Source organism: Pangasianodon hypophthalmus, chromosome 6 (genome assembly GCF_027358585.1).
Source record: "Pangasianodon hypophthalmus isolate fPanHyp1 chromosome 6, fPanHyp1.pri, whole genome shotgun sequence".
NCBI classification, from domain to species: Eukaryota; Metazoa; Chordata; class Actinopteri; order Siluriformes; family Pangasiidae; genus Pangasianodon; species Pangasianodon hypophthalmus.
Genome location: NC_069715.1, coordinates 27,264,621 through 27,292,577, shown reverse-complemented (window position 1 = coordinate 27,292,577; position 27,957 = coordinate 27,264,621). Strand labels below are relative to the sequence as shown.

The window sequence follows — 27,957 nt, the reverse complement described above, 5'->3', positions numbered from 1 at the left end:
GTTTTATAAGCAGATTAGCTCGTAAGTGTTACTGAGCATCTTGCAGAACCAGCCACAGTTCTTCTAGAGACTTTGACTGTCACACTTGCTTCTTAATTTTGCAGCAAAACCCAGCAGCCTTCATTACATTTTTTTGTCTGAAAAGTGTCTCTTATGTAATCTGCTGCTTTCTTTACTAACAAACAAACATTTTCTCTATAACATTAAATTTTTTTGCTGGAAAACTAATGTTTGGAAATCTCAAATGGTTTTGTAGTGACTCAGTAATGTAGAAGTCATAAAATAAAAATCTATAACAAAGTTTATACTAAAAAACAGGGTGCCTAAGACTTTTGCACAGTACTGTATATCGTTGAGGTATAAAATAGGGTGTCCATGTTGAGCCCAGCCTCACGTTTTTGTTTATATATATATTTATTAGTATATTAGTGTTTATTAGTCAAGTTGTTTTAACTATAAGCAAAACAGTTGCGGTTTAGAACCTTCCGACAGCCAGCCCCCATCGAAGATTTAATGTGAGCAATACCATTTTCCCAAGGATTAATGAGTGGATTTTACAGATGTAAATATAAATGTAAATTGACATCATAAAATCACTTACTGTTTAGTTGCCTAGAAATTAAAATTTAAACGCAAGTGCATTGCTTCGAACGTCCCTTCCTCCCTCTCTCTTCTGATCCCAGTCTTTTGTGTGCAAGTCTAGCAATCTTCTCCTCTTTAACCCAGTGATTTTGTCATATGATACTGACATTTATTCAGTGGAAATAATTTTTAAACCAGCAATCTACACATAATTTCAGTGCCATTTCTATAAATGTGGTATATTTACATTTACGTCCAAGTGATCTGGATATTATATAGTTTAAAAGAAAAAAAAAATCAAAGACAAACAATTTTTTTCCAGTTATACTGTGCCTAGAATAAGCATTCTCCCCTCTTGGATTTTCCACATTTTGTAGTGTTATAATCTGGAACTGAAAAGTACTTAATTGAGATTGTAAGTCATCGACTTGCAGAGAAGCAACACTTCCAGGGGTTTTAGGTAAGCTATTGAGTTCCTATTACAATATAATCTACAATCATATTATGACGATATGACCTAATGATTAAGTGCAACGTGTGCTTTCCACTGACAGAACACACCAGGTCCACATTAAGAAACGTTTTTGAGGTCCACTTGTTTTTGAGTTATAGAGGTTTATTTGAGTTATTGTGTCACTGAGGTTTGGATGTATCCTATTCAAGGGGCCAGTGAAATAGGCTAATAACTATAAGAACTCGAAAAATAAATATATCAAAACAACTTTGATAATGATGAGTTTTAATTTCTACTATTGTAATTAAATTAATAAAAATGAACAGACCCCCTGACTATGCTTCTGGAGGTTTTGCTATTCCAGTGTTCATTCTGATGCTAAAAGTGTAAACAAACGGGATTTTTAGTGGTAAAGTGAACATTATGACAGATATCATTATGCCGTTCATGTTTATGGCTTTAGTTTATGTAATATTAACCACTACTAAATATGTAAAATTTCATCTACAGAAAGAAATATAAAGCATATGGTTGACGTTTTGCCATTAGCAATTGTAACATTAGTCTGATGTATAGTAATCTATTCATAATATTTATGCCTCTGGCTGTCATGAAAATGTTTTTCTTGTGCAAGCAGTCGTTATGACTTGGAGTCCAATAACTTGGAATTTCTGAGAAACTAGATGAGAGAAGCATTTGAATATCAAAGTGGTAACTTTACTACATGTTAATGTATGTCATATAAACATAAGAATTTATTGGAAATTGGAGCTTTTAACCATTCTTCAGCAGCAACATACATCTGCTAAACTAACAAATAAGAATAACTATAATTCTTTCAGACATAGCATCTGGTATGAAATTCTACCAAAACAGTTAAATAAAAACTTCTAAATATAATAAAATTGAAAATTGTATTTTAAATTGGGCTATTCATAGTTCTTTTGACTTTATCTTTTTAAATATGTTTTTCATGATATGTAGTAATTCCCACAGATTTGTAGTTAAGTTTGCAAAGCCTGTAGTAGATCACTTAATTAAAATGCTTTATGTCCCCAAGTCCTCATGCTTCTACACAATAGTAGAAGACGGTGGATTTTCCATCGCCTTACAGTAGATAATCTGTTGGGCTAAGAGCAGGTAGCTGTCAGATCAGGTTAAGTTAAAATCTACACAGCCAGTAAGTTAATTGTAAAATTAAACCTTCACCAGAATGAGTAGTTAATGTCTTCTCCCAAAAGTAGCAATGATCTTCTCTGGGTACTATTAGCCCATGTGAGCGACCAGCTTTTTCATTATCATAAAATTGCACAAAATTGAGTGCTGCCTGGATGTCAACATTTTTTTTTTTCAGTCTGAAGTTATGTATAACTTTGGATTTGATAGTTGTCCAGTATGAGCTTGTATACTTCTAAGAACTACGTATATCCTATTTAAAGCAGTTCATTTTGAAATAAAATACTCCATAAAATGCAGAACATGTTTTTTTTTAGTTAGGTATGCAATGTATACCAATTTCTTAGTTCTGTTTATTCAGTTAATTGCCAGAGGGCTAATGAGTTTATACTAGTCCGCAACAGTTGTAAAAAAAAACTCCTTGGGGACAAAAGCAGTCCCGCCCCATCACTATAAATTGATGATTCCACTATACTATACAGTGTACATTACAAAACCTAATCCACACATTGGAACGCTTCTGTTTGTACATACTAACTTTTTGCAGTCATGAGTTTTGTGAGATCAGTTGTTTCTGAAAGCAGCTGGTTCTGTTCTAACACCTGCTTCCACTCGGGACACCAGCAAGTCTCCAATCCTGTAAGTTTATATGGTGTATTTCCAATGTTTGAATGAATGTAGATGTCATATAAGTGTTTTAGCAATTTTTGTTTCCATCTCTTGGTGAAGAAGTACATGTACACCTTGCTTTTGTTTCTACGTGTCTATTCTATATGTATGCATTTCATTGTAGATTTATAACTTGTTATTTGTGTTACAGATAATTCCCTATGTTGGACCAATAATATCTGGTGGATTAAAACCAGGAATGGCTCTCTATGTCCAAGGGGCTGTTCCTGATAATGCCAACCAGTACGATTTTTATTTCTCTTTTAAGTACCACAAATACTAAATGGTCAAACCGCATTATTTAGCATTTATGGTAAAAATGAGAGGTTATCTATCTTATCTATTTTGACTGCTAAGTTTTGCATGACTTTTACTCTTTTTTACAGGTTTTCAATACATTTCCAAACAGGCCAGAATAAATATGATGACATCGCTTTTCACTTCAATCCCTGGATCGGTCAATATGTATATTTGAACAGCTTCCAAAATGGAAACTGGGAGGTGAAGGAATGTGTTCCTGATGAGTCCTTCACCAGTGGAGCAGCCTTCAATATGTTCATTGTCATCAAGACAGATGGTTATGAGGTGTGTTTTATGAATTAATTCACTGATACTTGTTGTAAATATAACATAAACTCATACAGTTCTCCTTTCCAGGTTTATGTGAATGGTTTAAGACACTACATGTTCCAGCACCGTATTCCTTTAGAGAAAGTTACTACACTTGCCATTTGCGGAGATGTTAGTATTGAATTTTTTGGCTTGTGTGAAGTAAGTAAAAACTTTTCTTTCTTTGTATCTTAATATCTTCTGTGCACGTGGATATGGATAGAATTTTAAGGTCAAGATGGTTCACTGAGTATTTTATTTTTTTTTTCATATTTTCATTTTGCCATTAGAACTGGAGAAGATCATGCTTCACAGAGCAAGCTCTTACAAGCACAGGGAGCTCATTGTTGAACATGTTACCAATGCCATCAGAGGTGTCACATCAAGTCATTCAGCCTGTGAGTAAAACAGCACATAATGGACAGGAATGTTGTCTGAAAGAACTTTCTCAATACACTTCCTATGCTCACTTGCCCCTAATACACCTAGTTACAATTTTAAAAAGCATTAAAACCATATTTTTAATGCAAAAATTAGGCATAAGAGTGAAGGCTAATTTGGGATCTTAGGCCAGATGGGTGTGCAGTATGTCTTGCTATTTTAGTGATCATTAGCAAAAAGGGTTTTTTGTCATTTGTCAAAAACAAATGGATTTTTGAAACAGCTGAAATTTGGGAGAAAGACCATGCCTGAAGCTGTACATTCTTCCTAGTTACTTGCTATAAATTCCCATCTCTCTTTCTTTCTCCAGAAATGACAATGTTCCTGCACTCGACACTTTCCGGTCTTCTTGTTACTTTTCAACTATTCCTGCCCGAAAGTTTTGAGTTCTCCAGGCTTTTTATAGTCCCACAGTCACTCTTCATGTCGTGTAGTTATGGGTGTGGTCTGCACTAGTAAAATGTGCATTGTGTGCCCCGATGGCTTGTGCAGTGATATTATTGTATTGATTTGAATAGAATTAGATGGCACTTTGTGATTTCACATCAGTATTTTAATAGAAATTACTGAAGGACTAACAACATTTAATACATTTTTTGGATAATTTCTACTCTCTCTGCTGAAAGTTCCAGAGTGGGGTATTTATTTTGTGTAGTCATGAATTGTTTGTTCTTATTTCATACAGACACAACTCAGATGTATTTAGTCAACATTTGGGTGAAGTAGCTTAATTACAGTAAAGTGGGTTGACATTCAGTAAATAGTGTGCATTCCATATACCATGTTACTGTGACATGTAAACCTTTGCTTGAAGAAATTTGCTTTTAAAGCCTTTGCTTGAGATAGTTAGTATACTTTTGGACCAATTAGAGTTTGAAAATATCACGGTGCTGGCAGATTTTGAATGTCACACCTCCTGCTGCATTATTCCACCCTTGACAGCACATGCACAATGACTAACCCTTAAATTATTTGTATACCTGCATGAAAACAGTGTCTTGAGGCTCTATTTTTGCTTCCAAACCGAATTTAATGTGTGGGTTAATGCAGGCTTGTTGCTATGATGGTGGAGCACAAGCAAATCTTTCCACATTTACATGCTGTTACATACTTTTTTCACGGCCATCAGTTAATGCATTGTGGGTGGACTCTTGCAAAGGAGGTGTGGCACTTAAAATCTGCCGATGCAGTGGGATTTTTTTAACCTGCTTTGGTCTAAGGTATTTTCTTTAATGCCTCCTAAGAGCCCCTCATAGCACAGTATTTTCCTGACCTCGTGTGGGGCTTTATAAGTCCTATCCCAATTCATACAAACCAGTTTTGTGGTTGTTCACTGTCAATATCACTAGCTATAGCCTATTTAATTCAGATTCTATTCAACAGAACTGATTATTTTAGGAACAAACAGCTCAGCTATGTCTACTAACTGCCATTTCACACCTGTAGCAATTTCAACTGGACGCTTCTCTAAAACCCAGCCGGCCCATTGTGAACTACTGTATTTAAACTCACTCAGCACCCTTGGTTTTTTTTGGCTCACGTCTGCATAACACTTAGCTTACTGCTTAAGAGTGAGAAAGAGACAGAGCACGTGACACAAACACCAACCTCCCACTCCAGCCTGCTGCTAAACCACACCTCGGCCTCCCCACTGCTACAACACCGAAACCTTTTATAATGCTTCTTTTAGTCATACATAAACTTCTATTTAAACTAGCTGTCAGACATTTGGACTTTATGCACCCTTAAAAATACAGCAGAATGCTGGAATGCATGTGTTTTCATCCAAATCCATTTAGAAAATAAAATATAGGCACTGGATCCACAGTGACCCTGGCCAGGATAAAGCAGTTACTGAAGATGAATGACTGATTTATAATCATGACTCATAAGTCTTCAGGTCCACTGATAAAAAGAAGTACTTGCTTATGGTTATTTGCAGTTTTAGATTTCACAATTTAGCATGAATATTGTATTTTACAGTGTTTATAATATAGAAACCATGCCAATGTGGAAATGAGGGTATCTGCAGTGCATAGCCAATTAACTTTGTGTTATTCTGTCTATATATACTGTTGGCCCTGCACATTTTCTCTTTAATGCTGTTTGATTTTTGCATTAGCCTTTACATTCAACCACTTGCATGGTAAGTGTTTGTGCATTTTGCATAATAACTAGAATGTTGTTTGTGCTCTACCTAGGTACTTCCCCATGTGGGTAAAATCAGGGACAGGTTAAAACCAGAGATGGCTATATTTTTCCAAGGAGCTCTTCCTGCACATTCCAAAGAGTACGTGATCTCTTTACTGTTAAAGAAAGCACGGGGAAAAAAAAAATTATAAAAGTATACATTTTTGTATTATTTATTTTTTGACAGGTTTGAAATAAATTTCCAAACAGGGCAGTCTGATAGTGATGACATCGCTTTTCACTTCAACCCCCGCATTGGGCAATATGTCTACCTGAACAGCTTCAGAAATGGAAGTTGGGAGCAGGAGGAATGTGCCTCTGATGAGCTCTTTACTAAGGGAGCAGCCTTCTATATGTTTGTTGTCATCAGTTCAGAAGGCTATGAGGTTTGTCTTTTTTTTTTTTACTTTAGTTGCACACAATTCCAAATAATAATAATAATAATAATAATAATAATAAATGAAATCATTAAAATGATTAAATTATTGTACTGTGTCTTTCCAGGTTTATGTGAATGGCTTGCAACACTGTATATTCAACCATCGCATTCCTCTAGAGAATGTTTCTGCAATTAGCATTTATGGAGATGTTACCATCCCCATCTATGGTTTCATTGATGTAAGTAATACTATTCCTTGTTAATATTTTTAAATGGATGAAATTTGTTTTCTTGTGAAGCTGCTTGTTAAAGATCAATTTTAATATTTCTATTTTCCTATCAGAACTGGAGCAAATCCTTTACCTTTACAGACCTTTTAAAAATCACAGGCATGGGAAGCTCGAGCCTGTCACCCATCCTGTCAGAGGTTTCACATCCAGTCATCCATCCTGTGAGTTGAAAAGCACATGGCAATCATATACATATTTGTGTATTTATTCTTACCCACATAACTGGAAATTGATCAGGCATATTGCTCTGCTCCACAGGCACTTCCCTATGTGGGTACAATCAGAGGAGGGATAAGACCAGATATGGCTGTATTCTTTCAAGGCACTCTTCCTGCACATGCCAGAAGGTATACTCTAACATTACTTTAAATATTAATGTAGCAAAAGCCATCAATAAATACCTTAAAATTTAAAGTTCAAGTCATCAATTTTCATGCATGTATTTATAGTGCATGTCGCAGATACTGTCCATATATCTTCACAAACATAAAATACATTTAATGTGATCTTTAAAAAATTACATAGTACATGAGTTTCCTATGTTTTCCTTTGTAGGTTTGCAATAAATTTCCAAACGGGGCAGACTGATAGTGATGACATCGCTTTCCACTTCAACCCCCGCATTGGTCAATATGTCTACCTGAATAGCTTCAGAAATGCATGCTGGGAGAAGGAGGAAACTGCACCTGATAAAGCCTTTACCAAGGGAGCAGCTTTCAATATGTTTGTCATCATCAATTCTGAAGGCTATGAGGTGTGTTTCTTAATTTGTAGATGAATACATTAATTAAACAAATCATATAAAGTCATAAAAACAAATTTACCATGCTTCTGCAGGTCTATGTGAATGGGGTGCGACTTTGTATATTTAAGCACCGCATTCCTTGGGAGAACATTTCTACACTTGCCATTTTTGGAGATGTTTCAGTCGCCATCTATGGTTTCATTGATGTAAGTCTTTTTTTGATATTATGGTTTATTTTTGTTCTGATGGATAAAAATGTTTCTGATCAATCAGTTTCACTGAAGAGCATGTTTCCTATGCTAAGTTCCATCAGAACTGGAGTAAATCACCTGTATGTATGGACCAAGCAAATGTCACAGGGCATAGGAGCCCATTCTCAAAACAATTATCCGTTCTGTCTGAGGTTTCACATCCAGTCATCCAGCCTGTGAGTAAATTTGCAAGAACCTTTTAAATAGAAATACCATCTGCAAAGAAATGCACCATAATATTGCTCTCCCTAGGCATTACCCTACATGGGTATCATTAAAGAAGAGATAAGACCAGATGTGGCTGTTGTGTTCCACGGGGCAGTTTCTGAACATGGCAAAAGGTATCACCTGTCTTTTTTATTAAGGTTAATTAGGGAAAATCCAAGTACAACAGCTATGTAAAAATAACTGAATTAATTTCAATTCCGAAGACCTTATTGTTGTGTTTTAAGCCTAACCAATGTTTGACCCAAATATTTCTATGACCTTTCTTTTCATTCGCAGCTTTGAGATAAATCTTCTGACGGGTGACTCTTATTATGATGACATTGCTTTTCACATCAGTCCTCAAATTGGTAAATCTGTGGCCCTAAACAGCTTCATAAATGGCAAATGGGAGACTGAGGAATATGCCTCTGACAATCCCTTCACCAAAGGAGCATCCTTTCATTTGTTTCTTGTGATCAACTCAGAAGGCTATGAGGTATGTTTCTTAAATTCAAAGCAGAAAATGAAACATTTAGAATCCTAAGTCATACATCAAAATTTTGCCATGCTTCTACAGGTCTATGTGAACAGCTCGCAACACTGTACATTCAAACACCGAATTCCTTTGGAGAAAGTTTCTATGCTTGGCATTCGTGGAGATGTTACCATTAATTACTTTGGTTTTGTTGAAGTAAGTAAAACTTTTACTTTTTCTTTTACTAATGGGTTTTATGTGAATTGATGAATAATTTTCTGAATAGTGTAACAATCCTCTCTCACTAGAGTATGGTATATATTCAATAGGGTGGGACACCTAGCAGTAACCTTACTCTGCCCAAGTTGTAATAAAACTAACACTAGGAAGTTTGGTTAGTGCAAAAATGAGTCTGTTTAAGGCTGATTAGAACACATTTAGTAAAAAATATTCTTGTGTTATTTGTGCCACATTCAGAGTCGACAGTTATGTTTATTCAAAGTCTGGTTGTACACATGCCCAAGTCAATTATCTGTGAGTCTCGTTCAAATGATCTATGTGTAGATCATGCTTCTCAGGTTGCTAGGTATTTTTTTTTACTCTTGTCATTAGACTGTTTGTTTTCAGTGCTTCAAAGCTTGGGCTCTTTTTCAAAAACCAAATGGAAACCTCACAAAAGCTTTAATTTCACAAAAGCTTTGTCGAACCACCACTAACTAAAGATATCTGCCAAACCCTGGCCACCTTCTTAACCTGGCTTATTTTTCTAATATTCCCATTGGATTGTTGGTTGCATCCAGTTGTTTGGAATAAGAATAGACATGTCTAGTTGTAGGCTGTAATAGGTTGTTTAACTGAAGAATGGAAAATTTTATTTCCCATTAGAATTGGAGCACATCGTCCATGGCTGGGAAAATTAATGAATTTCCAGACAAGTTGAGCATTTCTGAGAGCCTGATGCACATTCCATTAGAAATTTCACATCCAGTCATCAACCCTGTGAGTATGATTATGTACCACTAATAGATATGTTAAAGATTACAAATTTTTACCTTCAATTAGTACCTATTTGTTTGAAAGAATGGTTTGTAATGTGCATAATTTTACTCTTCACAGGAACTTCCATATGTAGGTTCAATCCCAGAAGGTTTAAGGACAGATATGGCTGTATTCTTTCAAGGGGCTTTTCCTGCAGATGCCAAAGAGTATGCTTTCATTTTCATATTAACTACAATACCTAAAACAAATTACTTTGGAGAATTACATTCAAGAGGATATAAGCAATTAAAGTCAGTGGTCAGGAACATGGTATTTTTCCACCATTGAGCATGTGTTTTGACAAGTATTTTTTGACATTCATCTCCTCAGGTTTACAATAAATTGCAAGATGGATGACTCTTTTTCTTCTCAGGTTTGCAATAAATTTCCAGACGGGTGAGTCTGATGGTGATGACATCGCTTTCCACATCAACCCCCAGATTGGTGATGTAGTGGCCCTAAACAGCTTTAGAAATGGTAGTTGGGAGACTGAGGAACATGCCTCTGTCACAGCCTTTGCCAAGGAAGAAGCTTTGAATATGTTCATTGTCATCAACTCAGAGGGATATGAGGTATGTTTCCTAAATCAGCAAGCACACATGTACACAAAATACAAACTCCTATAATGGTCTAAAAGCAAAGTTTACCATGATCCTACAGATCTATGTGAATGGATTGCAACACTGTACATTCAAGCATCGCATTCCTTTAGAGAACGTTTCTACACTTGGTATTTTTGGAGATGTGATCATCAATTACTTTGGTTTTGTTGAAGTAAGTAAAACTTGTCTTTTCAGTTGCATCAATGAGACATTAAGAATTTAATTCCTGCACAGTTTCTCTTGAGAATATATCAATAGAAATCATTTGATCTATCTTTTAGAAGTGGAGTGACTCCTCCATGGTTGTGAAAATGAATGAAATCCAAGACATGCCGATGACTTCCGGGAGCCTGACAGACATCCCATCAGAGATTTCACATCCTATAACCAACCCTGTGAGTTAGCTTGGAAATGCCATATGCATAACTGCCACAACCTATTGTAGCTATTTCTTTTCTGGTAAAGCTTTTGGTATAAATGAATGCATTGCTAACTGATTTTAAATTTATACATCTTCAATTTAATTAGTACCACTTTACCTAAAAGCAGGAGACCTACTGTGCACATATTTGCTCTTCACAGGCAGTCCCATACGTAGGTGTAATCCCAGAAGGATTAAAGACAGATATGCCTGTATTCTTCCAAGTGGCTCTTCCTGAAGATGCCAATGAGTATGATTTCATTTTTCTATTAACCACAACCTGAAAAAAATATTCATGAAAGTTACATCTATTATGATATTAGCAAAAAAGATAATTTTTCATGAACATGACATTTTGTTTAACAGTGCAGTGAACTTCAAAAGCATTCACCAAGGAAGTGAAGTAAGTGCAACTATTTTAATTGTTTTGACTTTGAGAAATGAATTACTGGACAACTTTGAGGTACTTAACAGTAGATACCATTTGATTTCTTTATATATCTGTCAGAACTGGAGCGAATCGCCCATGGTTACGAAAATGAATGAAATCCAAGACATGTCACTAACTAACGGGAGCCTGATAGACGTCCCATCAGAGATTTCACATCCAATCAGCAGCCCTGTGAGTTACAATGGAAATGCAGTACACATGCCTGCCACAATCTATTGTAACTAAAGTCTTGTTTTCCAGAAAATTATTTGCTATAAGACAAACTACCACTAACAGAGATTTGAAAACTATATATCTTCATCTACTGTCCTTTTTTTTGTTCCTCACAGGAACTTCCATATGTAGGTTCAATCCCAGGAGGATTAAAGACAGATATGGCTGTAATCTTTCAAGGGGCTCTTCCAGCAGATGCCAAAGAGTATTCCTTCATTTTTCTATCAATTCTTAAACTTGAAACAAATCAGTTAGGAGAATTACATCTAAGAGAGATATAAACAATACAAATCAGTCACAAGGAACATGACATTGTTTTGATGCTGCACTGAATTTGAAAACTATTCACCTACATTTTCTTTTTCTCAGGTTTACAATAAATTTCCAGACGGGTGAGTCTGATGGTGATGACATCGCTTTCCACATCAACCCCCAAATTGGTGATTTAATGGTCCTAAACAGCTTTAGAAATGGTAGTTGGGAGACTGAGGAACATGCCTCTGTCACAGCCTTTGCCAAGGAAGCAGCCTTGAATATGTTCATTGTCATCAACTCAGAGGGATATGAGGTATGTTTTTCTAAATCAGCAAGCACACATGTACACAAAATACAAACTCCTGTAATGGTCTAACACCAAAATTTACCATGATCCTACAGATCTATGTGGACGGCTTGCAACACTGTACATTCAAGCATCGCATTCCTTTAGAGAACGTTTCTACACTTGGTATTTTTGGAGATGTGATCATCAACTACTTTGGTTTTATTGATGTAAGTGGAATTATTATTATTATTATTATTATTATTATTATTATTATTACATTTTGGGCTTCCTGTGATTTGATGAAGTGGTTTCTTGGATATATTTATTTATTAGATCACTTAAAGATGATATTTAAAAATTTCATTTTACTAACAGAACTGGAGCAGATCTTCCTTGGCAGTGGAAAATAAGGAAATCACTGAAATAACAAGCACTTCTCTGACACTTCTACCCATCACATCAGACAAGCTTGTGAGTTCAGCAAAACCAACTCTTGATCTGCATTGTTTAAATCTTTTCTTAAGAAACATTTTTAATCAAGTTAGCGATGCTACAAAAATTGCCATCAGTATGAATTTTAAATAGCCAACTTGTAACAAATTAAGAATTTTATGATATATTTAAAGTTTACATCACTGTACATAACTTTGTTTTTCCCCAGGCACTTCCATTTGTGGGCACCATCCCGGGCGGGATAAGAGCAGATATGGCTGTAATGTTTTATGGGACAGTTCTTGTAGATTCAAATGAGTAAGATGTCATCCAAATAAGGAATTATAAATATGTATGTGCTTAGATTTGTTTTGACCCAACATTTACTGTTCATTTTTCTTTTCTTCTCAGGTTCGAAATAAATTTCCAAACATGCCAGTCCTCTGATGATATCGCTTTTAACATCAATCCCAAAATTGTCCGTGTTCTTGTGCAAAGCAGCCTCAGAAATGGCAGTTTGGAGAGTGAAGATTTTGCTTCAGACAAAGAAGCAGCCTTCAATATGTTTGTTGTCATCAAATTAGAGGGTTATGAGGTGTGTATCCTAAATCAATATGGATATAATAAAATAAATAAATCGGACAAAATAACTAAAAATTGCAAATTTTCTTCAGGTCTATGTGAATGGCCTGCAATATTGTGTGTTCACGCATCGCATTCCTTTAGAGACCATTTCTTCACTTGGCATTCGTGGAGATGTTTTCATCAATTTCATTGGTTTTATTGATGTAAGCTATACATGTTCCATTGTTTGCTGTTTAATTTTTATTTAAGAAATTATTTCATGGTGACTTCTTCCAATTGGAGATCTTAACTGGAAAACATTTTTAATCTCTTACTTATTCTATCAGAACTGGAGTAGCTCTTCCATTAAAATCACAGGCATGGAAAGATCATGCTGGAGACCGATACCAATCCCATCAGAGATTTCACATCCAGTCAGCAACCCTGTAAGTTAAATAGCATATACAATGGATGTGAAAGCCACAAATCTATGAAACTTCCATTTGCATTACGAGAAAATAATTGGAATTTTAATAATATAAGCCTACTCTTTGATTATTCTATCACACCACCTGATTCTTCACTTTACTCTGCCCTAGGCCCTTCCTTATGTAGGAGCAATCCCAGGAAAGGCAAGACCAGACATGGCTGTCTTGTTCCAAGGGGCTATTCCTGCAGATGCCAATGAGTATGCCTTCATTTTACTATAATATGAAAGTTAGAATGAATCATCTATAAAGTACCCCAGCTAAGGATAAAAAGAAGCAATTATCAAGATCTTACACATTTTGATTATTGGAGTGACTTCCAAAAAATGCAATTTTCAGTATTTACTTGAATCAAATATTCAAACTTTTCTTTCCTTTTTTTCTCTAAACTATTTACTTGACAGGTTCACAATAAATTTCAAAATGGGTGGGTCTGATGGTGAGGACATCGCTTTTCACATTAACCCCCAACTTGGTCATCATGTGACATTAAACAGCTTCAGAAATGGGATCTGGGAGACTGAAGAATCTGCCTCTGACAAACCCTTCACCAAGGGAGCAGCCTTTAATATGTTTGTTGTCATTAAATCAGAGGGCTATGAGGTGTGTACCTTAAATTAATGTCTCAATCATTAAATGTGCAGCAGTCTGGGAAAACACATTGGATATTGCTGTGGTTGAATTCTGGCAAACAGTCAAAAAATGTATAGCTGCCTGAAAATATTGCATTGGGTAAGGAGCTAGTTGAACAATGCAATAGGCAATGCAGTCTGCCTAAAGATGTCTAAAACCCTGCTGACTAAATGTGCTTTCCTCACACAGTATATTGTCACACTTTAATCAAGTTGTTGTGTAGTACATACTATAATGACATGGACATACTGTTTGGGTAATAAGTTTAGGTTGTAATCAGATGACAGGTGATAAGATTAGAGAGGCGCGAATTATGAAAGTGATCCTGATTATGAAAGTGATTGCAAAGGTTCCCACTGTAAACTAATAATTATTTGATGAATTGTTAGTATTTTTTTTCCTCATAAGTAGGTTATGTTATAAATATAGAGGTAGGCAGGGTGTCAGCTAAGGATGATATTAAATCAGGTTTAGGTAATTCCAACTGAGATAATATAGACAAGACACCGGAGTTATTAAGAATTATAATAGATGAATAACTATGAATAAGGGCTAGTATTAAGAGTAAGACAGATATCATAGTCATTATTGTAATGTGTTCATTTTATTTTTTACATATTGAATATATTTCATTTGGCTTACATATTCATATTTAAGGCAAATTAACTAACTAACTAACTAACTAAATAAATAAATAAATAAATAAATGAATAGACATTCCCTTTAGACAATGTGGTGCTCTTTTCAGTGAAAATTGAAATCTGTAAATGCTCCGTAGTTTTAAATGCAATTTCCTCACTTTTCAGACCTTTAGTAATACTATAAATTTACTTATTGTTGAGATATGTGCAAAAGAGGCAACAATTTCAGTTCAGGAATACTTTACATAGCAGACTCTAGATGTGAAGGGTTTTCCCAGGTTGCCACACAAATACTGTCAAAAAATTGTTGAAGAACTATATAAGTCCAACACCAAGTTCCCATGTCTGTACAGGTCTATGTGAATGGCTTGGAACTTTGCACATTCAAACACCGCATTCCTTTAGAGAACGTTTCTACGCTTGGCATTTGTGGAGATGTTTCCATCAATTTCATTGGATTTATTGAGGCAAGTCACATTTTTTTTAATTATGTGATTCATTCATATATATATTATAAAAAACATTTTTTTTTTTTTTTTTGACCAGACCTGGAGCAAATTTTCCTTCATCATAGAAAATAATGAAATCACAGGCATGCAGAGCTCATCCTGGAGATGCTCATCCCATCAGACGATCAGCACATCGTCTGAAGATTTTTAATTAAAAAATTATAATGGAAGTACAACTCTTCATAACTGTGCTGGTTTTTGTTTTGTAGCTGTCCTTTTGCATCATTGTATGGACTAGCATTTAATTCTGCTTATATTTTTAATTCCACCTTAAAGTTTTATTTAGAATCAGAATTGTTGGGTTTTGCATATAACCATTAAATTAATCAAATTAATAAAGATAACATGTACCTGCACTGCCTAATGTTTCTTCCATTGATGACTAAATAAGTCCACATAAATTAGCAAAGGTTAAATTACAGTACCAAATGTTGAGAACTAATTTAACTTTTCTCCATATATATAAACTTTCTATTCAGCCTCACTTCTGACTTTTGCCAGTTCACTGCAAATATGTTGATTAAGGTATTAATGAATAGGATGAACATTGTTTTATGCAAGTGTTGATTTGGTTATCTTTGGATAATACTGTTCATGATTGGCTGATGTTAAGCAACACATTAAGTACTGTCAGTTAAAGGCATGTTAATACAAATTGTTACTTAATTATAATTTAGTCTAGAGACTGTGGTTCACATTTAATTAAGCAGAGTATTTAGACAACTATTGTTAAAATGTTAATAAACTTCACACTTTAACTGTTATAGCCCCAGGATTGAGAGCGATCTCTCTTGACATATTCTTACCCATACAATTATGAACTTATCTGTATAAACAATAATGTAGAAGTGCCAATTTTTGACTAGAAACTTAAAATATAAAACATAAGCTAATGCCACGGCAATTGGGGAGGTGGGAAATGAAGGGATTTTCTTGCATCTGGTTTTGATATCAAACTCTGTTCACCTTCACCCCAGGTGTTCATTTTTTATTGCTGGTCGGGATATGTTTTGTACTTGATACATCAGAATGAACTTAATAATTGCATTTCCTCTGCCTGATAGTGCATGGTGCAATTTAGTAAAGCCTAGTGCACAATACATGATTCCCCTGATTTGTCAGTCACCAACAGTCCCAGTTGACTGTGTACACACTTGGAAAATGACATGTATGGCCTAAGGTTATGTAATATTAGTGATTGATATATATAGTATGCAAAACATTATATACAAAAGAGATGTAAGTGCCATATAATATGCAAAACTTAAAATACAGAAACAAACATGTTGTCAAGTGTGTCATTATAGTCATTAGCTTTATGCCCCTGGCTGTCAGGGAGATTTCTGTGACTTGGAGTACTCTGAGAAACTCTGTGAAAGATGATATTTGAATATAAATCTCTGGGATCTCTCCATGTGTGCACACCTTGTCTGCAAGCGATCATGTAGTGAGCATGTTACAGAACATGCACAGAGCGATGTGCATATGTAAGGTTCAATGACTTGTGCTGTAAATGACAAGATCAGTCCAATTCCAAAGTTTATCACTGTCACTGTCAGCTTTTTTAACAGCCAAGGTAACTATACTGTAACTCAACTGTAAGTAATTGGATGAATATTTTAGTATAATGCAATTTGTCAAGTTCAATTCAGTTTTATTTATACAGTGCTTTTTACAATGGACATTTTTGCAAAACATTTTCGCAAAGCAGCCTTACAGAAATCCAGATATGGATTTAGATTTAGATCCCTAAAGAGCAAGCCAGAGGTGATGGTGGCCTGGAAAAACTCCCTGAGACAATGAGGAAGAAACCTTGAGAGGGATCACATTCAAAAGGGAACCCTTCCTCTTCTGAGTGACACCAAAAAGTTGGATTATTAATCATTTCTCATCCACAGCTGTACACTAAGGCAAACAGTGCTAACTGTATTGAAAAGATCCCTAGTACGAATATTAGAGTCACTTTTCATTTCATTTGAGATTTTAGATTTAAGTCTATAGTGTCCAATTGAAGTTATCCACTGAATAATGAATGAGGCTTGAGCATAAACTGTTTTTAGTAAGTGCAATCTTTCGGTTATCCAAGTAAGACTGCTATCTTTAGGGTATCCATGTGGTACCATCCACAGCAATCTCATGGCAATCATTAGGCAATCGGTGACTGTGGCAAGATTAGCTATGACAGCATAACTAAAAGGGAGAGCCACAAGGTAACACAGGCAAGACGACTCCCATGACATAAAGCGGCAGCCACTTCACCCTCAACAAATTGAAGTAAACTCACGAGAGTGGGGGGAGGCAGCATCCAAACATCCCAGAACTCTCTATGCCCATGGACCCTCCAGATCTGCACCTTTTTTTAAGAGAAAAAGTTGAAAACAAAAAGCTTGACTAAACAAAAGTCCTGACTAAACAAATAGGTTTTCAGTCTAGATTTAAAGATTGAGACTGTGTCTGAGTCCCGAACACTAATTGGACAGCTGTTCCATAACTGTGTGGCTTTGTAAGAAAATGCTGTATTCTTTGTTAATCTAGGTACTAATAAAGAGCCTGCACCTTTTGAACAAAGCAGGCGAGGCAGATTATAAAGGACCAAAATGTCACTCAGGTACTGCAGTGCAAGGATATTTAGTGCTTTATAGGTTATTAGTAGTATTTTGTAATCAATATGAAATTTACTCAGAGCCAATGCAGTGTGGATAAGATAGGGATGATCAAATCTTCTGGACTCAGATGGCTGCTACATTCTGGACTAACTAGAACTTGTTAATGTTCTTACTGGAACATCCAGACAACAAGGCATTACAATAGTCTAAGCTAGAGGTAACAAAAGCATGAGCTAGTTTTTCTGCATCATCAGGTGACATTATATACCTGTATATTATAGCAATATTTCTGAGATGATTAAAAACTATCCTATTTGTATTATATATATATGAATTTAAATGAGAGACTGGAGTAATTAATCACACCAAAGTCTTTTGCTGCTGTACATAGTGTAACTGAAATCCCATTCAGAGTTACTGCATAAGCAAGGTTCAAGGTTCTTTATTTGTCACATACATTACACACGTGATGTATTAATGTAGTGAAATATTTTTCCTTAGTGCCTCGTCCCACAGTGCAACAGTGATGCATAATAAAACAGAATATAATAAAATAAATTATAAAATAAAATATAAATAATAAAATAAAAAATAGAATAGAGTCTAGTAGACAAATATAGACTTTATATGTAAAAATATGTTTAGCAGCTTTTGGAGGAATGCTTAGCAGCTTTTAGAGGAGTGTAGTGTGCAAAAATTATCTAATAGTGCAAGAGTGCAAGAGTTTTTGTTTGTCCATAGTGCAACTGTTTGTGTATGTGTGTCTGTGTGTGAGGTAGAGTAAAATGCAGACTTCTCAAGTGTCCTCATTCAGTAGCCGGATTGCCTGAGGGTAGAAACTCCTCCTGAGTCTCTCTGTGTTGGTCGTCAGGATCCAGTAGTGCTTCCCTGATGGGAGCACTGAGAAGAGACTGTTTCGGGGTAGTGAAAGTCTTTTACAATCCCCCTGGCCCTGGTCTTGCATAGTTGGTTGTAGATGTATGTGATGCAAGGGAGAGAAATCATGATGGTCTTCTCCAGTGCCCTCACCACTCTGGACAGTACATTCCGGTCCTTGGCCGTGGTGCCTCCGAACCAGGTGGTGATGCTTCCAGTGAGAAGACTCTCCACAGCCCCAGTGTAGAAAGCCTTCAGCACCCTGTGAGAGACCCTGAACCTGGCCAGACATCGTAGAGGGTAGAGACGCTGGTGCGCTCTTGTTGCCAAGCTGTTTTTGTGTGTAGTCCATGATAGGTCTTCTGTGAGATGGACCCCAAGGTATTTGAAGCTGCTCACCCTCTTGACCATGGCCCCATTGATCAACAGGGGGCTGTAATTCCTCACCTGCTTCTTACCATAGTCAATAATCATCTCCTTAGTCTTGGTGACATTCAGGGAGAGATTGTTATTCTGACACCATGTGGAGAGGATATCCATTTCCTCTAAGTAGGCCTTCTCGTCATTGTTGGTGATGCGGCCTACCACCACTGTGTCGTCGGTGAACTTCACCAGCCTGTTGGAGCTGTGTGTGGCCGTGCAGTCACTGGTGTAGAGGGAGAACAGCAGGGGGCTGAGGAAGCAACCCTGAGGAGCTCCATTGCTGAGGGTGAGCGTGGAGGAGGTGTGGTTTCCCATCCTGACCACCTGGAGCATCCAGTCAGGAAGTCCAGGATCCAGTGGCAGATGGAGAAGTTTAGTCCCAGATCCTGGAGCTTTTTGCAGAGGTGCGAGGGGATGATGGTGTTAAAGGTGGAGCTGTAATCCACAAACAGCATTTGCATATAGTTTTCTTTCCTCTGGTCCAGGTGGGAGAGGGCAGTGTGTAGTTGATGGCATCATCTGTGGACCTGTTGGACCGGTATGCAAACAGTAATGGGTCTAGGCAGCTGGGGAGGAGGGAGCAGATGTAGTTTCTAACCAGCTTTTCAAAGCACTTCATCACTATAGAAGTGAGCGCTACAGGATGGTAGTCATTCAGGGAGGCAGGACAGGTGGTTTTGGGGACAGGAATAATGGTGGAGGACTTGAAACAAGTGGGGACAACACTCTGGCTGAGGGAGAGGTTAAAATGGTGGTAAAGACTGGTGCTAGTTGGTTAGCACCAGTTGGTTAGCAGGGATGAGTTGGTTAGAGCCTTCTGTATGAATCGGTCTACCCATGGCTTCTGATTGGGAAAAACCTTTACAGAGCATGTTTGAATAGTCTCTCCTATCAGAAACTCTGTATAACTGAGCACCGCTGCTATAAACTCGCTGATGTCATCTGTGCCAGAACATCTCCCAGTCTGCGTCTTGCAGCGCGTCTTGTAGCGTGGCTTGTGATTGCTTAGACCAGCACAGCACCTCCCACGTCACTGGATCGTCCCTCCGCAGCCTTTGTTTATATTTTGGGAGTAGTAAAATAGCGGCGTGGTCTGACTTACCAAGTGGTGGTGTTTTTATTGCCTTATAGCAGTCCCTGTGTTGTTGGTAAAAGTGATCCAGTGTCCTTTCTCCCCCTGTACTGCAGGTTATGTGCTGATAGAAATCCGGCATGACTTTTTTCAAGTTAGCCTTGTTAAAGTCACCGGTAATCACCAGCGCTGCATCCGAGTGAACTGTTTGAAGTAGTCCAATGTCCCTCTGCAATGTCCGTAAAGCAGTGTCTGTGTGTGCCTGAGGTGGAATATAAACAGGAACAATGGCGGCAGAGGTGAATACTCTGGGTAACTAAAAGGGACAACATTTGACTGTGAGGTATTCCGGGTCCAGTGTGCATAATTCCATAAGATGATGGGTGCTCCCTGAGCTGCACCATTTGTCGTTGATCATAACACACACTTCACCACCCTGGATTTTCACCGAGTTCTCTGTCCTGTCCATGTGGTGAAGGGAGAATACAGGCAGCATGGTCTGGAATGGTTGGTGTGAGCCATGTCTTGGCTTTAAGGTCATCCAGTTTGTTGTCAATGGACTGGACATTAGCTAACAATATGCTGGGCATTGGTGTGGAGTATTCCCTGGCTTGTACCCAGTTCCTCACGCCGGCTCTTTTTCCTCGTTATCATCGCAGCTGTCTCAGGAGAGTAAGTCCATTGTTTACCTGGCTCAGAGTGATCTCCAGAGGCCAGTTAGGTTATTTTTTTACAACTTAAGTTATGCTTTTTACAACTTCATCATTGCTGCAGTTCATGTTCAGTCTTGCTGCTATTTAGTGTATATAATTATTTTGCCTCCTAAAATCTGACCCCTCATCCCCATTGCAGGAGGTTGTAATAGCACATTGCATGTGTTTTGCATAGTGAACAGTGTGAAGTATATTACTAACTGAAAATGCTAGCTTTGCGATTGTGCTGGCTAAAGGAGCTCTGGTAATTCTGTGTAAAAGATGGCAGTGCACATGTGATATGAGTTCAAGTAGGCTTCTGATTAACTGCTGATTTGAAGTAACAAAGACCCAGTGAAAAAGACAGTTATATTTGGATAGGTATTTGGTTGCTTGGAGAGGTTGCGAAAACACTTGGTGGCACCTTTCAGATGTTGCCAAATAGAATTTGAATGGCTTTCTTTGTCCATATTGACAAGAAGATTGTTAGCCGAATAATGTAAAGAATGGTTTCTTAAGTGATTATAAAGATCCAGAATTTCATTTTACATCAAAACAAAATGCATTTTCTCACATTTTTGTGCATTCAAAGGTCATAATTATTTCAGTATGTAGTCATTGCTGTGCAGTGCTTATATTTTGGGACAATAAGATTTAAATAGAATTAATTAAAAAAACAGGTGGAAATTACCCAGTTTTGCCATCTGGGAGTTCCCCAAACTGTTCTACCACAAACCAGGAGGACACACCTACTGCAGGACACTAATCATTTGAAAGATTCAACATCTATTAGACAGAGCCCATACAGGGAACCAGAGAGACCGGTTAGGGACATGGGCATGACTGAGCCATTCCACAGTGAACAAAGCAGCCCTGTTGTCATTGTACCAAAAGCAGATGACTCCTTTGGGTTCACCTTGATTTCTGTAAGCTCAATGAAGCCTCCCAGTTTGACAATTTTTCCAGTACAATGCAACAAAGATTTGATCGAGAAGATATGGCAATCTGCATTTACTACCATCTTGGAGTGTAAAGGGTATTGGCAGGTTTCACTGGAGGTGAAGAGCGGGGAGTACACAGCCTTCAGAGTACACAGCACTCAATGGTCAGTTTCTGGTTATGCCATTTGGTTTGCATGGGGCTCCTGCCACATTCCAATGCCTAACAGACCATGTACTGGAGGGTTGTGAAGGTTGTTGTGCAGCCTACCTGGATGATGTATTCATCTATAGTGACACCTGGGATAATCATTTCTAAAAGGAAAGATATAGCTTGGATTGCAGCACTCATGCAGTATGTCCTCCATAGACACTGACCAACCATCCCACTGTTCACTGTTGCCAAAAATAGCTAAAGCTGAACTCTCCAGAGCTCAAATGTTATACTCAGTTATCTCTAAGATAGTTAAGATGAACATGGACGTCAAAATACCGAACATGATGAGGACATGAAGAAAGCAGTGACTGGAACTGCCAGGAAACTCCTACAAGAATGGAGCAAACTACTTCTGGAGGATGGGTGTCTCTATAGACAAACTGCCAAGAGAAAACAGCTTGTTTTCCCAACCCAGTAAAAGCAAATTGCTCTGGAGTACCTGCATGATAAGATGGTACATGTGGGCACAGAATGAGTACTTCATGACTACTCATCTGATTTGAGAAAGATTCTACTGGCCGTTTATGAAAAGGGAAGTAGAGGAGTACATCACAAGGAAGTGCCCGTACATCAAGCAAAAAAGCAGGTGTCCCATGTCTGAGCACCCATGGGGAGTATAACATCCAACTCACCTCCTGAACTTGTTTGTATTGACTACCTGCACTTGAATATATGAATATATATTGGCAGTCAAAGACCATTTCACTAGATTTGCTAAAGCTTACCCTACGAAAAAAAAGTCTGGCTGAACTGAAGCTGAGTGTCTTTTCAAAGACTACCACGGATAGTTACACCACAACCAGGGCAGGGAGTTTGAGAATGAGGTTTTCTGAAATCTTTGACAATTTGCCATTCAAGAACATCCCCTTACCACCCTCAAAGTAACCCAGCAGAGAGATTCAACCAGACTCTGCTCCAAATGCTATGGACAATGGCCGACAAAGAAAAGGCAAGGTAGAACGGTCATCTCCCACAGATCATACATGCATATAACTGTACACACCATGATTCCACTGGCTACTCCTCATTCTATTTGCCTCCCTGTTGATTTGATATTCAGTTTAGTTGAAGAGAGGGAGTGACCCACACGGGATTTGCTGACCAGTGGGCTGGAAGAATGGTCGAGGCCTACCAAATAGCAAGTGAGAGCAGCAGGTAAGCAAGTGCACAGGGCAAAGCTCAATATGACCTGAAAGTCAAAGGTGTGGTCCTAAAACCCGGAGACAGAGTTCTTGCCAGAAAACACAGTGAGCATGGAGGTCCAGGAAAACTCAGAACATACTGCGAGAAGACCATTTATGCGGTTAATGAGCAGGTAACAGACAACCCTGTATACATATTGAGCCCTGAGTGCGGGAATAAGAAAGGAACAAGAACCCTACACCGAAACCTACTATTATTGGTAAATGACTTGACTGTGGAGACACCGTCGCATCCAAAGGAACCTGAAAAACAGAGACAAAGCAGACAGGGCAACAGAGGAGCAAAGAACATAGAATCTGCTTACTACAGTGATGCAACTGATTCGGATGAGGACAGCTCTGGAGGATACTGACTAAGAATCCCTTCAATTTGGACAGGGCAAAGGAGAGAGAATACTTACTGGCAAAGTCCAGTGTTGGTCCAGGAGAATCCTCTTGTCAAAACAGCAACACCAGCACCAGAAAGAGAAGAAAAAAATCAAATACAAGTAATACTGAGAAGGAGAGACAGTCCGATGGAGAATCAACCACCAAATGAACTTATCCCTGATCCAGTACCACCATCAAGGGGTGATGGGGATAGTGAAGACGGATGTGCCTAGTCTGATGAGGTGAAAATTCATCTCGCAGCAGAATGCCATGCTGAACTGAGACAATCTGCAAGATCTATTACCTGTATGGGCCACACCATATTACATGGCACAACCCTTCCAGCATACCCCCTACAACCCATATGATTTTGCACCTTACATATTCACAGTGACAGTATATTAAGCAAAGAACGTGGTGTTTTGGGATATTAATACTGTGATTTCGAGTTTATGCTAGAGTTAGCAGCTGGAGCCTATTTTATTTTGTCAGGGAAGATGTGACACTCACAAAAGTATGTGCGGATTTGTGTAATGTTCTACATTCTTTTCTTTACACCATTCAGAATGGAAAAGTGATGTTTGTTATTTGCTTAATCTTTTTTGTGATCAACTGCATTGAAAATGCAGTTCCCTGTTGTCTTATTTTGAAGTGGACTCATTTCTGAAGGAAATATTGGGAGGTCGCAGGTAAAGCAGCGATTTGTGTGAAGCGCAGACATGTTTCTCCTGTATCTTTATTCTATTCTGTTTTAACAGAGACTATTTTCATCTGTCTGCTCGGTCTCCTGAATGGGATCTTCAACACACACAGTTTGTGCAAAATTACACTGTGCAGGCATCAGCAAACTTGACAAAGAACTGCATCACCTTAATTTAGTGCAAAGTTTCCATGTGTGCAATTGTGATTGTTAATGTTATTTTTCTATTTTATTGTTAATACCTATACTACTGCACCCATTATGGTTGCTATGAAGCCTGCCATGCATATGCACGTACACATGCATGCACACACAGCAAAATGTAAATGCCTGTAACGCATAACCGAATGTTAGCTCCTTCTATTATAATATTCAATAGTCCTTTAAGAACTTTGCCATACATTCCCTATAACCAGTCTTGCATGAATGATAGTAACTAACAGCCAGAGACCACCTACATATGAAAACATGTTATTATTAGCCACAAAATGTAATTAGCCACAAAAGATTCCTGGTTGTCCCCCCATGATGGTGGGGTCTGTTGTTATAATTATAATTAATATTGAACTGTAATTTAAGCATTTTAGGTTGTTGAAATGTTACATTTGAATTTATACACTCTGACCAAATGAAAGATGAAACAGACGAATAATGAAACTGTCAGTAAAATTTGTGCATCCTTGTTTTCAGATGAAACATTGATAAATAAGAGACATAAGAAAGAAGCCTGAGGGTCTCATTAGAAATAGCCAAGAGTCTTTTCTCTGCCCTCCAATGAGCTAAAAAATGTTCATCTATTTCTATTTTTAAGTTTGTTTAACTAAGCAAAACAGTTGCCATTTAGAAGTCTGCCGACATCCAATCCCCACTATGAGTTGATAGCATTTTTCACAGTTAAAGAGAATATTTTTTCAGATGCAAATTGACAATGCAAATCAGACATTGCAAATCAGCCAAATAAATTTGAGTGTGCTGCTTTGATCTTTCTTTCATCTTCCTTCTTACATCACAGCAGATCTTTTGCATGTGAATATAGTATTTTTATTGCCTTTATATCTTAATCTCACCTTTTATCTTTTGATCTGTCCTAGATTAAAATCCACGTTAGATTTAATACATTTGCCATTACCATCTGAAACATTCCTTAAAGCAATATTTTAAAAGTACATTTAATTCTATGATACACCGTGCATAGAGTTAAATGATACATCTTGTTAGATAACAAGATTTATTTAGCAGCACCTCCATGTGTTTAGCCATGTTCATCAACAGTCTAGCTTTAACACGCCTACATATTACTTAACCTATAAAACTAAACCATAGACCACATATACAATCAAGCTAAATATGCGGTAAATATAACAGTCACACAGTGGTATGTGTGTGTGTTTATGTTTTTATATCTTTGTGTAGGGTGGGCAAATGACCTTGTGAAAAAAGATACCTTTTAGTTATTGGGGTATGATGATTAATTATGAAAGTGGAAGGTTGCCACAAGAATAGTAAAAGTATGTGGCTTCTGTTCCTTCTAGTGTATGTCCCTACCTTGTGTCAGATATAAAGCAACCTTGATAGAGTTAATACAGTATACTAAAACTCCATTGACTAAGTTTCCATGAGCTATGAACTACTCTCCTCTAGATGCTATAAATCTGTTGATTTTAAATCACATTTAATTGTCCTGATTAAGTATTGATGAAGTAAGCTACCCACAATTCACAGTCCAAAAACTGGAAGAGAACTGGTGACTGGATGTGGAGAATGATGTGGTGACACTTTGCAGTATTTTATAGGATCAGTTGTACATTTTTAAGACATAGTCAGGTACCCAGTGATTTTAGTTTAAAAAAAAATTTTAGATTAATCATCCATCTTGGTTTGATTTGGCTCTTTAAACTCCTTATGAAATGTCCATGGAGATAAAGAATAGGAAAGATACATCTGGAACCAAGGCCATGGCAAAAATGGGTAATCATAGTTAAGCTGCAGTAAAAATATAAAATAATGTTTCACATTAAGTTTCCCTTAACTGACATTATTTAACATATTACTTAACGTTAAAAAAAAAAAAAAAAAAAAAACATGTAATGGTAGCCTGATGACTATTATGTCTTTCTTACTATTTACCCCACTGGCTTAATGCCCCTAGCTCACAAGGAGACTTCTCTGAGAAAGAATCATTTGAATAGCAAAGTGACAGCTCTACCTCAGTTTGACTAAGATCATTCAAAGATAAGAAGTTCTTTATATATATATATTTTTTTCACTAATTTGCCTTCAACTGCTTTTTAGAGCTAATAATTTTGATAAATGACCGTACAAACTCCATATAGCAGACTGCTACTTCTGATATTTTCCTGTTTTAGAAGTAATAAATGAAGGTGCCTGCACATTATGTTTATTTGAGACTCCAAGGATCACTCAACTATCTACGAAGTTATATTAATTTATCCGTATGTTAGATGTATATACAGTGCCTCCAGAAAGTATTCACTCCCAGTGATTATTTCTCTTTTTGCTGTATTGCAACATCAAAGTTAAGCATGTTACAATTGGATATTTGGCTGCTCGTTTTGATGTGACCCTCTACAGAAATAAAATTAAATAAATAAAGTATTTAGATGTTCTCAGATTTTTTTTAATAAAAAGTCTGAAAACTGCATAATAAGTACTCTCCTCCTTTCTTTCAGCAATTTAAATTAGGACTAGTATTTAATTTTTAGGAGCTCACACTAAATATATTAAACACCCATATTTAGTATTTTGGAGTAATTGTGTCCAGTTGTATGCTTGCACAATAAATATCAATGATTTTGGGAGGTCTCACAGCTAAAATGCCAGATCAGATTAGTCCTGCAGTCACGAAAAACCAAAGCCCATGAAGTGGAAAAACTGAGTGCTCAGGCAAGAAGAACAATTGTCAGAGAAGTGTCCAGGAGTCCAGCTACAACACTGAAAGGGTTACAGAGCTCACTGGCTAAAATAGAAGAACCTGTGCCAACATCAACAATGTCATCAGCTCTTCACAGATCCGGCCTCTATGGGAGAGTGGCCAGAAGGAAGCCACTACTGAGAAAGTCCATGCTATATAATCTGAGAGCTTTAGAAAAAAAGATTTTGTGGTCTGACGAGACTAATGTTGAGCCATTTGGTCTAAAGACAAATCATAATTTGGCACAAACCAAATGCAGTGCAACACCAATGTCACAGCATTCCTACAGTCAAGGACGTTGATGGTAGCATCATGTTTAGGGTTGAGTTTCAGCAGAAGGGATTGGAAAGCTTGTTGCCATCACAACCAAAATGGATGAACCCAAATATAAGCAAATTGTTGAGGCAAACCTGTTCCAGTCAGCCATCTGCATTTAGGGCAAAAATATATGTTCCACCAGGTCAATGAGCCAAATCACTTGACAAAAAGTAAGCTTGAAAAAAAGAAGGTATGTGTTTTAAATGGCTGAGTCAAAGCCCAGACTTAAATCCAATTGAAAATCTGTGGCATGACCTGAAGATTGCTGTCCACCAACATTCTCCATCTTCTTTGACAGAGTTTGAGAAAAAATGCATTGATGAATGGAAGAAAATACCATAATCAAAATGCATAAAGTGCATAGAGACAAATCCAAGACAACTCAAATCTGCAATTGCTGCACAAGGACAATTCATGCTAAGGTGGTGAATACATGTCAGTTAAGCAGTGTTTAGATTTTTTTATTATTATTTTGAAATAATTCTGAACCTACATCTAAACAATTTTAGTTCTGTTAAGTATCATTTCAAAATGAGCAGAAAAAAACAATCTGATATGTTAAATTGGATGTTGCAATACATACATACTGTACATACAAAGTTGCCTTC

At 37.2% G+C, this 27,957-nt stretch overlaps 1 protein-coding gene across 3 annotated transcripts; it reads left to right on the top strand.

Annotated features, from left to right (window-relative positions):
* The first annotated feature begins 1,498 nt into the window (after positions 1-1,498).
* lgals4 (galectin 4) lies at positions 1,499-16,271 on the top strand. 3 transcript variants are annotated; one of them, XM_053234650.1, is made up of 36 exons: positions 1,500-2,851; positions 3,033-3,124; positions 3,268-3,466; positions 3,539-3,652; positions 3,781-3,888; positions 6,133-6,221; positions 6,309-6,507; positions 6,626-6,739; positions 6,844-6,951; positions 7,049-7,137; positions 7,346-7,544; positions 7,628-7,741; positions 7,840-7,962; positions 8,039-8,127; positions 8,291-8,489; positions 8,571-8,684; positions 9,354-9,467; positions 9,585-9,673; positions 9,880-10,078; positions 10,167-10,280; positions 10,390-10,503; positions 10,691-10,779; positions 10,896-10,932; positions 11,038-11,151; positions 11,310-11,398; positions 11,563-11,761; positions 11,851-11,964; positions 12,113-12,208; positions 12,399-12,487; positions 12,581-12,764; positions 12,844-12,957; positions 13,081-13,179; positions 13,333-13,421; positions 13,626-13,824; positions 14,849-14,962; positions 15,042-16,268. In XM_053234650.1, the coding sequence occupies exons 1-36, from the start codon at positions 2,762-2,764 to the stop codon at positions 15,153-15,155; spliced, it is 4,410 nt and encodes a 1,469-aa protein (XP_053090625.1). In that variant the 5' UTR covers positions 1,500-2,761; the 3' UTR covers positions 15,156-16,268. The 3 variants fall into 3 exon arrangements, with proteins under 3 accessions (XP_053090626.1, XP_053090625.1, XP_053090627.1); XM_053234651.1 differs by lacking the exons at positions 10,691-10,779; positions 10,896-10,932; positions 11,038-11,151 and having other exon boundaries at positions 1,499-2,851; positions 15,042-16,270; XM_053234652.1 differs by lacking the exons at positions 1,500-2,851; positions 3,033-3,124; positions 3,268-3,466; positions 3,539-3,652 and having other exon boundaries at positions 3,848-3,888; positions 6,332-6,507; positions 15,042-16,271.
* Positions 16,272-27,957: the final 11,686 nt, after the last annotated feature.

Coding starts and splice junctions, on each gene's coding strand:
- lgals4 (XM_053234650.1), top strand. CDS start 2,762: ATGAGTTTTGTGAGATCAGTTGTTTCTGAAAGCAGCTGGTTCTGTTCT. Junction 10,780..10,895: donor CTTCCTGAAGATGCCAATGA/GTATGATTTCAT, acceptor TTTGTTTAACAG/TGCAGTGAACTTCAAAAGCA. Junction 11,152..11,309: donor CACATCCAATCAGCAGCCCT/GTGAGTTACAAT, acceptor TGTTCCTCACAG/GAACTTCCATATGTAGGTTC.